This window comes from Protopterus annectens, chromosome 2.part2, assembly GCF_019279795.1.
Source record: "Protopterus annectens isolate FY-2018-M chromosome 2.part2, PAN1.0, whole genome shotgun sequence".
NCBI classification, from domain to species: Eukaryota; Metazoa; Chordata; order Ceratodontiformes; family Protopteridae; genus Protopterus; species Protopterus annectens.
Genome location: NC_056730.1, coordinates 438,443,834 through 438,456,806, shown reverse-complemented (window position 1 = coordinate 438,456,806; position 12,973 = coordinate 438,443,834). Strand labels below are relative to the sequence as shown.

Below are 12,973 nucleotides of genomic sequence, written 5' to 3'. Positions count from 1 at the left end.
TGGGAAGTTTATTCCGTAGACAAAGTAGCCTTTGGGATAAGAAAATCTCTCTCCAGCAAATTCAGTTAGTGTCACAATGTTCAGGTCCATGGAATGCGTAACTCGCATATAATTTTTCTTGTGAATATGTAACATTTTCATCAGGGATGGATCAGAGAATGCCTTGTAAGTCAGGCATAAGTCAACAATATGAGATGGAGTAAAAGGACAGGACCTTCATTTGGTCTGCATAAGACATGTCTTGCACTTTATATTTTGTTTTAGTGAGAAACCTCTGAGGTTGATCCACTTGGTGTAAGTTCCTGGTTAGGTACATGCAACAGGGAGCATTGTACTCTACTATGGACCTGGTGATGACTGATTACAATGGCACTATGACTTCCTTTGAATTTGATGTCATGCCTTTACTTGTAAGTTGAGCTTCACAGAAGGATTTCCTCCCTACCATAGCTACCTGGTGGTCACAGTTTAGGTTACTGTCTATGTTCCTAAGTCCCTCACCACTGGGTGTACTTTTAGGGGTGTGCTATCAATGTTTTAGTCTGCAGGGATACCCAATTTACAGAAGAGTATGATTAAGCATGTTTTAGCATGGCTACTCTTATTTTTAGTTCTGTATTTCTTATGTGGAAGGCATGTGTCTGATATTTAAGGCATTTTGCCTTATTCCTCAGTTTAAGCTTTGAAATCCTCTTTCTTGTAAGAGTTTAGACACTGGTTTTAGGAAAGGGCTGCATTGGTCATTTCTTTTTTTACTTTCCGGTATATACTGTACTCTACTTGAGAATGATTTTGGAAACGTGATTTCGTTGAAGATATAACCTTGATGAATGTGAAATAGTCGTGGTTGAAAATGGTTATTTGGCCCAGCCCACCTGGGTTAACAGAAGTAAACAGAAAATGTTAATTTTTGCTGGTACTCTTTCAGTCTGTCTGAGATCTCCTGTGTAAACTCCTGTACCTTTAGTGTCACTGTTCAGCATTTTATGATTTCATACAAACTGCATGAGATTGTCCATATTTGAATGATGTGTTGCTTTACATTTCTCAGTCTTATTTTATCACTTGCTTTGATTTGATCTCTCTAATTCAACTGATAATTTAACTTAAATGCACTGTTATTACCTCTGCCCTCTGTGAGCTGATTCCACTATAACTGTGAGGTTTAACCCATCCAGATTATCTAACGATGACTCTACAACCTTTATCTTTCACTTGAAGCCCTAACTTCATAATTTGCATTATACTTTTCTCTCTCTAGGTGCACTGAGGGAAATGATGATCTTGATTTTTCTCCATGTATGCAGTTACATCATTAGGACACATGAGCCTTATCCTTTTTTCATATTACCAGCCGTTTTAAAACCCTATGTACATGCATGCCAGTGTTCGTGCTATCATCCCCAGCCTACATCAGTGGGCAGTCATTTACTGTAGTGCTCTTTCCCCCTATTTCTACCTCAAAAGACTAGTTATTTAGCTTTTCGTTATCCAACACAATGGCCAAAAACCTAGCTTCTGCCTATTCTCCTACCCTAGTTGGTTCACTTTAGACAGGTGCCTTTGTTACTTGTAGCTGTGACAGCTAATCTTGTTTAGTTAGCCTTTCATATTCCTGTCTTTACCAGGAAACTGAAGTGTCCTGGGGCTGTATATGCTTTTCTAGAAGTTGACACTGTACCATTGTTGCATCATTGTACTTATCTTGATGTCAAGAATGTTAGTTAGTATTGGGTGTCATTTGAGAAATGGCTCCACTAGTGGGATTTGGTATAGAAGAATGTACTAAATATTGCTATTAGCATAATTGAGTTTTATTCTTGCCATATGCATTCAGTCATTCAAAGGTTCTGATAATTGAAGAAACCATTGATTAAACAGAGCATATATATTTTTTTTTAAGGTGGCAGATATGTTAAAGTCTGGGACATGTTAAAGGGAGGTCAGTTATTAGTTTCGCTAAGAAATCATCATAAAACAGTGACTTGTTTGTGCCTTAGCAGTTCCGGGCAGCGACTGTTTTCAGGATCACTGGACAGGTGAGTCTCTCTCCTTTGTAATCTTTTACTGGAGTGTAATCATATGGAGAATTTGCTTAGTCTTTAGTTGATTCTCTGTACATGTGCAACCTGTGTGTAGATGCATTTAGAAAAATGTTTGTAATACACAGATGCACATCATATTTGGTAAATTTACCACATACAGTGTGTTTCAAGATTTCAGTTCAAGGAGGGCTGTCATACCACACCTGGTACCTTATCAGTGATAGGACTGTTAGCCATTTGTTTCATGGTGCTTGCTACTTCATTATATTTTGTGCAGCAATTGACACTGTAACTTGTTTTCTCAGATGATTTTTGACCAAAGGAATGTGATGTACCTTGAATAAGTGTAACATTTTGTACCCTAGATAAACTAGAAGCCATGTCAGTCTCCCAAACAGTAGCTGGTAACCATGCCTACTTCTGCTATATAGTCATTTTGTTGTATACCATATAAGTGGCTGATCTTGTGACTCATTCTAGCCATCTTTATATCCATGTTTGTTATCTTCAGAGTACTATTTGCAACTTTGTTTGAGGCTTTATGTTTAATGCTATGTTCAGTAAGCATGGCCCTCACATATTGTTCTTCCAGGAGTGTGTATGTGCACATTTGCACTCACATGTGTGCTAACATGTTAGCTATGTCTTTTGGGCTAATGAAACTTGTGTGACTTCTCCAGCTTTCCTCTGTCAGCCATGCAGATTTCAGATGTAATATGAATGTATGAATAATGCTTACTGGAGGAAACCACTGATCTTTCCAAAGACATGTGCTTGGAGCATTTCCCCCCAGGCCTCTGCTGAAAATAGCCATGTCCTAGTCAGACTTTCCAGGTCAACAAATGTTAAATAAATAAAAAATAACTGCTGCTTGAGTGCTGCAGCAAGTCTCAACTGAGCTACTTGGAGGCGAGTTACTGAGTACATGTATACTGTTCTGTCATTTGCAAAAAAAGTATCACTTGTTACGCTAAACAGACACCATGCTTTTTCTTCAGAAATTTTGCAATTGATAAATATGAATAAGGCTGCACAGAGTAGGGACAGTGAAAATAGTTTCAGGTTTAATTTTGCAGTCTAATTTTTAAAACTTGGGTCATATGTTAGAGGTTGTAAGAATTTTTTGCAGGAAATGGTTATTTCAATTGCAGGATACTTTTTTCTTTACTACAGTGGATGTGTGTAGTCTATATTCTTCTGTTGTCATAACATTTATTATATTAAATAATTAATTTGGCTATTTTAAATACCATTAGATTTAGCCTCACTAACTTTTTTGTAGTAAGGATTTCTTTAGCCAGATTTGTAGAACAGCTATGAGTGCAAGGTTTGCACTCATTAAATTTGGTTATGAGTAGATCTAAGGAAGGTTTTTGAGGCTGTTTAAATGTAATTTTTTATAAAAGATATCTGGTTTTGTTTTTGTTAAAGGGGATTTTTCATACTTTCATTGGGTTTGTAGACTTTATTTGTAATACTTTTGCTCTAACTTTTACACAAATTAGATAGGGCACCTATATATTATTTAGATGTTTCAGTTTATGTAAAAGAAAGGTGTATATGCACTACCCTTTTAAAAAACCTGCTACTGCAAATACTATTTGCCTTAAGTGCACGTCACCACATTTAATGGACTTCCTGCTATATGGGAAGTATTTTTAAGAATGAGAGAGTTGTGTTTGGAGGTTATAAAGTTTGAAAAGGTCGAAGGTTATAGCCTAGAGGCTTGATACAAGAGGTTATACCTCAGATCAGCTGACTTCCTCTTTGGAGAAAATAAAACTACTGATAAGGCTACAATTAAAAAAAAAAAAAAAAAGGAAGTGTATCTTTTAATGAGGTATGCCTCTTTTTTGAGGGGATATCATGTACATTGAAGCTTTACTGGTATGTTAATTACATCTGGCCCAGCTCTTTTGAACTTGAAATTACATGTTTCACGCAGTCATTCACAGTTTTTAATTTAGTAGTTTGTAGTATAATGAGACATGAATATTTGGGGTATGTGAAAGATAGTGAAGGTTGTTCATTTTGTGATTATAGGGATATCAGGCAGGAATTTTGTATTGATGGGCATTATTTTTGTGCATTAGATGATAAAGATGGTTACCAAATGGCAGTGGTCTATGGATTGGGTTGATCCTGTGAAAAATATTATATAGAACAAACTGTTAGACAAATAAGCAAACTAGTACAGGAACATATTAGTGAAATTAGAAATAGTTATGTATACCCAGACCAGTTGCCATGCATCTTTAATGTGGATTATAACTTTTACCACCTCCAGCAAGCCAGTTAAATGCATTTTCATTAAACTGAGGAAAAGTTTTCTGTATAGGAACATTAGAACTCATGACTATTCATCTCGTCTAGATCACAACTTTTTAAAAATTAGTCCTTTCTCTGTGTCTGTTCATCCTCTGGGTTATTGCATAAAGTGGGTACTGGGGCAAAGGGAGGCACAGAACCCTGAAGTTTTTAGTTCATTTGTGAGTTTTGGTGCTTATTTTTGATGAAGCAAACTGAACAGAATCACCACGGTATAAAGACAAGAATAACTTTAATGTAAAAAAATGAGTAAGCTCTGTCACAGCTGAACTGTCACTTTTTCAGACTCTCACGATAACAGCACCTGCTCCCTATTTAAAATGCATCCAGTTAAACAAATCGAGTAAATATGTAGCTCTCTTAAAGACATATACATACCATCTCGTAAACATTTATATAAAAAATGTAACTAATGCATATCAGTGTAAAAAGCTTCAATGGGGGAGTGCACGTGCTTGCAGCAAGGGTTTTGAGACACCATAGGGAGCAGGTGCTGTTATTGTGAAAGTCTGAAGAAGCAACAGTTCAGTCATGAAAGCACTTATTAATTTTTTTACATTAAAATTAATCTTGTCCTTAAGCTGTGGTGATTCCATGTTTTTTTTTTTTTGTTTTTTGTTTTTTTGTGTATTTGTCCTGTACTATTGGCAGAACCTTTATTCAGGAACTGGTATTCGTTTTATCATTTTCTTATTTTTGATGATTTGCATCTTAATGAGTGGAGATCTCCACCAGCTGTAATAAATTCTTCTGAACAGTTTTTCCACAGTCTCACACTGTTGCAAACTACACTACAGAAATGTCAACATCCATATGTCCTTGACGATCCAAGTAAGCCTTATTCCACGTCGTGCTTATTTTAGTCTCTTATTCCACCAAGGGTTGTAGGCTTCTTCTTATGTTGTCCTTTTCATTCTTCCTCAATGTATGGGTCACAGATCTGATCTCTGATCTGATTCAGCTACACTTCACATACTTTGGATCTGACTATTGAATTCCTCCGTCTACCCATAATGCCCTAGTTCATCCCCACTACCCAGATCTCATTTGCCGCCATCTGGGATGGACATGGATCCACCCTAATAGCATTCAGATTATGTAATAAGCATTTTTTATTTGTCTTTTAATACCTCTCCCTATTTTCTGTTAAATGTTTATATTTGGTTCCTGACTGAATAGTTCAGCATATTGTATCTGTTTACTCCCTGTCTTTTCAAAAGGTAACGTACCATTGTTGGGACTTCTCTTTCTATATTTGCTTTTCTGTTCCTTTATTACCCAGATTTTAGGGTATTAACTGTCATTGCTGGTAGCTCTTCTTTCTGTATTCTTTATTTACTTAAAGTTAGTTTTAATTTAGTTATAGCTAATATGGCTGAGAAATGTACAGATTAAAAACAAATGCACTTCCGGTGGGCACAAAAGTAAACATTTGCACGCCACCAGTGAGTGAGTTTATTTGGGAGCAGCCCATCTCTATACAAACCATTCCATTTGTGTCGTATTTAACTCCAGAGCTATTGTGGACAGAAGAAACAAACTGGTATTAAAAGGACTTTTACCTCCGTCATTATCTTACACCGGTACTCAAACCCCCAACAGACCATCCAAGGCTCCATTGGAGCACAAGAAATGTTCTCTTCCAAAGTATCTGAAAACTTCTTTATCTTTGGAGCCTGCACAAAAAAATTTGAAGGTCATGAGATCTGAGTTAGCTGGATCTGAAAAGAAAAACTGCAGATCCTAAGCCTTGGATCAGGTAGTTATCTCAGCCAGTCCTATCATCCAGCCTACAGATCTGAAACGATTGGATCCCATACCCAATACTTCATTCACCTTGAGACCTCGCTCACCCAAGTTCATGTTTGACTCTAATTCTCATCTGCTCTACTGTCCACTAATGCAAACCCTGATAAAACACTCCAGATATCAGTCTACTGTTAGGTCCTCCAGGAGTCTTTCTGAAGCAGAAGTGGGGTTTGAATGGAGAGATAATAAATCAGCAAGCAAAGAAGAGAGTATTGCTAAAATTGAATTCATCTTCAAGTCTTGGTGAGTACCTTTATGAGGTGGACCCTATTTTTCACAAACTCTCACCAAGACAACACTGATGTATAGACTGTATTTTATGTAGCATATACCATGGGTAGAAGTAGGTTAAAAATTGCTGGCTGCGCAAGACCCAGGATAAAAAATAGTGCCCAAACCTGGTAGGTACACTGGTACCAGGACTGGAAAAAAATGACAGAGTAACATCCTCAAGACAAAGAAACATTCCTAAAATTGGGGCTAGGCCAGGTTCAGGAGGAGGAAGGCCTCCTAATGTAGAAGGAATTAGTAGTTCACAAAAACTGATGGGCCAAAAACAGCCTTAAAGATGATAGTGGACTACCGAGGATAAGAAAGAAATTATGTATGGTTACTTTTGTGCAAGAAGCCCAGAATTTCCAGAACGAAAATGTACAAAAAGGGTGAGAGAAATTGGAGGAAAGCAAAATACTTGCCCCATCCACATCCCATCCCCCAGTAAGGAAACCTCCATAAAAAACTTTTTCAAAGCCAGCTTCATGGTACTCAAGTCAGAAGTGACAAACTTCATGACACCCATGCAGACAGGAGCTGAAAGTTCGACTGCTGAATCCTACACTAAGGCACTGTACGCACATATCCACTCGTGCATGAATCGTGCCATCACAAATAGAACCAAGACATTCTCCTCCAAAAAAAGGAAGCCAATCTGGTGGTCTTCTGCCATAAACAAACTTTACAACAAAAGGAAGAAACTGTTGCAGAAAAGAGGAAAATCCCAGGATGCAAAAAACTCCCTTACCAGCCACAGTAAGAAGCTGAGATCCCTCATAAAATCCTCCAAAGCTAGTTACGAAAATAAAATTGCCAAAGATTCCAAAGACATCCACAAGGCATTCTATAGTTATGTCAAGAATCTAAATGGCAATGCTCAGATCTGCTGTGAGCTACAATAGAATGTCATTAAATATACTGTTCCCAAGGATAATGCCAATATCCTAGCAGATCGATTTAGTGCAAACTTCACCTCACTCTTACCCCCTAAAGGGCTCATCTCAATACCAAAAGATTGCCAAATTCCGGTAATCTCAGCCACACAGGTAGAAACCGCACTCTCCAAAGCTAAGAATACAGCATCCATGGGACCAGATGACATCCCAGGCTGTTGTACTACGTGAACTACAGAATGAACTGGCACCCCACCTAAGTGTCATGTTTTTAATCATAGCCTCACCTCAAGCTTCATGCCCACAGAGTGGTGCACAGCTACGGTTATCCCACTCCACAAGGGGGGATCCACCTTGGGTCCCAGGAACTACCGTCCCATCAGTCTGATGAGCCTGATCTGCAAGGGCCGATAGCCTAGTACCAAGCTATCAACCTGTAATTAAAACTGTCAGAAGCTTGTACTAAAAATGTGTGTTCATTAATACAACAGGTTTATGAAAAACATTATATAACCAAGAAACCTTGGGCCGTTTGGAAAAAGAAGCAACTGAGTCAGTGCGAAAATATAAAGAAAAAATCTAGAGATTTCTGAAAGGTATAAAAAAGAAATATGGATGCGGGAAAGAGAGATCTGATATGGTGCAATATTTATTCAAAGGTGAAAGCCAGATTAATCAATACAAAAACAGCCCCAAAGATATTAGAAGAGAAATACAGGCAAAGGCATCCAGATGTGGAAAAATTCACAATACTGAAAATAAGATCACAAAGGAGAAACGTAGAATGGAAGATTAATAAAATAGAAGTATAAAAAAAATAGAAGGTGAAGTAATGGAATGAGAACCTGCAAAGTGAAAGATTTAGTGTAGAGAGTTTTAACACAGGTTATATCACAGCATGAGTGAACTAGTCCCCCCCCCCCCCAAGAAAGGAGGAGCTGGAGACAACTGAAGAAATATGGACATGGGAAAGGAAAAAAATATATGGTGCAATATTTATGCAAAGGATTTAGCAAAACTAATCAAATAATTTTGGTGCTTCTCTTTTTGTATTGAAGATAAAGGCAAAGGCATAAGAGTATGGAAAACTTTACAATACCAAAAATAAGAAAAGAGGAAAAGAAGATTAGTAATGGAGACGTTAGACATAGAAACTGAGGTTATGGATTACTTATGAAGTGAGGAATTTAGTGTAGAAAGTGTAACTCTGATAAACATCATAGCAGGATAGGGCAATGGATCCGCAAGTTAAGGAGAAACCAGTAGAGCGGGAAACATTTAATCAGTTGCCATATGAAGATACTTTGGAACCTTTCACAGGAAGCCAGTACAAAAGTTCAGTTTGAGTTGCACAGCAACAGAAGAAACAGGAAATTGTGGCAACTCTAATGCAGTCAGTGTCGTGGATTGATAGGCCAGTGAGTTCCCATATGAAAGAGCAACGGATGAGATAGGATGAAACTAAAGCAAATGTGTCACAGGAAGATGCTCTGGACCTTTCTGTAGAATGCTTGCATGACATGGAGAGCAAAGCATGTGCCCTCATTTTAGACGAAAATGATCTAAGAGAAGAGCTGTTTAATAGAAATGGGCAAATGACCACACTAATTAGGACTGTTCGTAGAAATTCATGCGATATAACAGAAGTAAATAGGATGTATTATTGTGCAACTAAATTAATAACCAATACGGTCTAACCACAAAAACCACAAGGGCAGTAAGGGAAAGGAAGGGGAGAAATCAAATGCCATCATGGAAGTATCGAACAGGGAAAACTATAAAGCAATTAATATAAGTGTCACTGTTAGAGTATAGGAAAGGGAACAAATCAACAAAAATACTCAGACATGACAAAAGCAATGCTTAATATCAAAGCAGATCAGGATATATTGCACACTAAAACAAGTAAACTAAAAATATCAGCACAGGCAGAAAAACTTAGAAGGTATGCAGATAAATATAAGGGAAAAGTACAAAATAAGCTGTTTATTGATGACCCAAAAAAGTTTTATAGAGAATTGAGAAACAAGGCAAAAAGAATTGATGCACTACCCAAAACAAAAATACATACATTTTGGAGAAATATCTATGAAGATCCTGTGGATCATAACAAAAATGCTGAATGAATAGAAGAAGTAAAAGGAAGAATTAGAAGTTCAAATGTACAAGATGAGAAATGGGATGAAGTAACAGCCAGAGAAATTGAAACAAAGTAAGAAAAGCTCACTTCATCTGGGCCTGTGGTTTTCCCAACTTCTGGCTAAAAGTATTAACATCTTTACATGAAGATAGCCATAAAAGTATTAACATCTTTACATGAAGATTTAGCCGTGAGTGAGAACTATTTATATGTGCACCCCAAACACGCACCATTCTGGTTAACAACAGGAAAAACAGTAGTCTTGCTTGGTGAACCTGCACGCTATCCTAAAAACTATAAACCAATAACTTGCCTTCCGATGACATATAAACTATGCACTGGAATTGATACGAACAGTGTTTATAGTCATTTAGAAGAAAACTTAATCATGGCCATAGAACAAAAGGGTAACAAAAAAAAAACATATGGAACAATTTGTTAAAGTCATAATGGAGAACTGTAAAACTGGGAAGAATCTAAGTATAGCATGGATAAGTACAAAAAGCATTTGATAGTGTTCCACATTCATGGATAAAAGAGTGCTTAAAAAATGTATAAGATACATTTACCCTACATTGAACAATTACACTGCAGCAACCATGAAACAGTGGCAAATCGCTTTGCAGTTAATAGGTTCATAGGTTGGTACTAGGCTATCAGCCCTAGGGCCTATACAAGCCTAGCCATAACAATTCCCTGGCTATTTCTTCCCTGGACCCTTGTCTAGCAGGGCGACTGACGTGATCCCCGGGGTGAATTTCCTTTCTCCCATCCAATCGTCAAGGTTCCTTTTGAAGAGGGCCAAAGATGCACTCTGCTTGACATGTGTGGGCAGTCTATTCCAGAGTCTGGGGAGTCTCTGGGTCAGGAACCTATCCCTCCAGCATGTTTTGTTTATTGTGATGGCAAGGTTTTGATCCATGGAGTGTGTGGCTCTGAGGGATTGGGATTTCTTCAAGTGTAGCATGCCCAACAGCTCTGAGTTTGACATGACCTTGTATGTTAAGCAGAGATCACCTCTGAGTAGACGATATGCGACATAGTATAGCTGGAGTTTTTTAAGGCGGTCAGCGTAGGGCATCTGCTTTAGGCCTGTGATTCTTTTAGTGAGGTATTTCTGCTGCCTTTCCAGTTGTTGCAGATGTCTTGAGAGGTACATACCAAATGGGGCATTGTATTCTATAATGGGTCTAATGAGGGATGAGTACAGTGGGACAATGACCTCTTTTTTTCTGGATGAAAAGCCCTTCGTGATGAGGTGTGCCACATAAAAGGATTTCCTGACTGTTGTGGCGATGTGGTTATCGAAGGTGAGACCACTGTCCACCTGTGTCCCTAAGTCTCTTATTACACTTTCGGTGTTTAGTGTACTGTCACCTGTGTGGTAATTCATGGGTACATATTTTTTCCCAAAGGGGATAACTGTACATTTCTTGGCATTGAGCTTGAGCCCATGGCTCTGGCACCAAGCATCTGTTTCTGTAAGGCCCTTTTGCAGAGTATCCACATCATTTGAGGATTCAATAATGGCCCTGTTTGCAGTCATCTGCGAACTTTGTTAGCCAGAGTCCCTTAGTGTTGGCCTGTACTTCAGAGAAGTAGATGCCAAACAATAGCAGTCCCAGGACTGAAACCTGAGGTACTCCACTTGTCTGGAGCTGGATTTGGAGTCAGCTACTTTTACAGTGTGGGTTCTGTCAGTATGCCAGTTGGTAACCCATTGGGTGATGTAGGGATTAATGCCCAGCTTAGTAAGTTTATCTATGATTCCAGAGTGGGGGATGGTGTCAAAGGCCTTGGCGAGGTCAAGATAGGCTGTGTGGACCACCTTACCCTTGTCCATGACTCTGGAGACTGATTTGAAGAAGTCAATCAGGTTCAGATGACAAGATCGGCCCTTCACAAACCCAAACTGGGTGGGGTCCAGTGTTTGAAGGTTGCCAATGTCTTTGTTTATAAGTTCCATGATAATACGCTCCATGGCCTTGTAAGTAAGGCTCGTCAGACTGATGGGACGGTAGTCATGTTAAACGACAAATTATTATTCCAGGGATAAAAATTCAAAGGCCGATATTCCAAAGTGACTCTCACAGCTTTTCTTTTGTCTTGCCCATAATCCATGAAGCTGTCAACTTAACATATTAGGTCATGGATACAATTTGGCTCTCAGAAAACAAAAGTGTAATGACTTGTCTTCTATTTGTGGATGATTTAAAACTGCATAGTTCATCAGAAGAGGAACTGAAAGCAGAACCGGAAATGGTCAAAACATTTTCAGATGATATAAGAATGTCATTTGGTCTTGATAAATGTGTAAAAGCAACCTTTAAAGCAGGAAAGCTGCAGCACCAAGAAAACAATCTGGTACAGGAATGTGATTTAAAAGAATTGATGAAGTATCAACACCAAAAGATGGACAAATGCAAGACTAAAATTAATACTGAAAATAGAGCAGACATCTAGGAACAAAGTCCAAGTTGTAAACCAATTTGCTCTTCCTGTCCTAATTTATAGTTTGAGTGATTGACTGACCCCAAAGTGTGTTGGAATAATTGGAAAGGAAAACAGGAAGGACTTTTCATGCTTGTCAAATGATTTGTAAACATCTGTGTATATCAAGATTAAATACCTGACGTTCTGAAAGAGGTGTGGGCCTCTTCAGAAATGATTACATGCATAAAATGATTGAATTCAACAATTGGCTAAGCTTCTGGTGTCATTCAAAGGGGATCCAGTATCTGTATGCCAGGGACAATATGATTGACAGACCACGATGCTTTGCCAGAGATGGTTTGCACCCGTCTCCCCTGGGATTCAGGTTACTGGCTAAGGCTCTCGCCACCCCATAGTGCCTTTTTTTAGGCAGAGTTCAAAGTACAAAACCACCACCGTAACCGGTACAAGCATGCAAAATCTGAAGGTAATGCTACTCGATGCTAGAAGTCTAAACCTCAAAATGCACCCTCTCGAGGCACTCCTAAAAATGGAGAACATCGATATCTGTGCAGTAACTGAGACCTGGTTCAAGGCTCCAGAGAGCACCCCTGCAATACCAGGCTACAACTCTTACCATACTTTTCGCCCATCAAACCAGAACCGAAACACTAAAGGTTGGAGGAGTGTCCATATTCATCAAGGATATTCACATCACCAGGCTAGTTGCCCAACACAATGCATCTGAAATTCTCCAGGTGCAACTAATACTAGATAAGACTGCAATCCAAATTGTAACTTGCTACAGATCCCCCACCATGCCCCAAGATTCTCACTACACCTTTCTAAATATACTGGAAAATATTAAGATACAACCAAACACCCTAATACTGGGTGATTTCAACTACCCTGCCATTAACTGGGAAAACTACTCTGGTACCAACACCTTTGCCCAGTGGCTCTTGGAATTCATAAATTCCAATGCCCTGGATAAACTAATCCTTAGTCCCACCAGGGGCTCCAATATCCTAGACCTGGTCATTACCAACATG

At 38.6% G+C, this 12,973-nt stretch overlaps 1 protein-coding gene across 1 annotated transcript in view; it reads left to right on the top strand.

Annotated features, from left to right (window-relative positions):
- Window positions 1-12,973, top strand: part of UTP15 (UTP15 small subunit processome component) — a 1,055,146-nt gene that overhangs the window by 452,593 nt on the left and 589,580 nt on the right. The window contains exon 7 of the mRNA XM_044063945.1: window positions 1,904-2,039. Within this exon, the coding sequence (XP_043919880.1) occupies window positions 1,904-2,039 (136 nt within the window). The remainder of the gene's footprint in view (window positions 1-1,903; window positions 2,040-12,973) is intronic.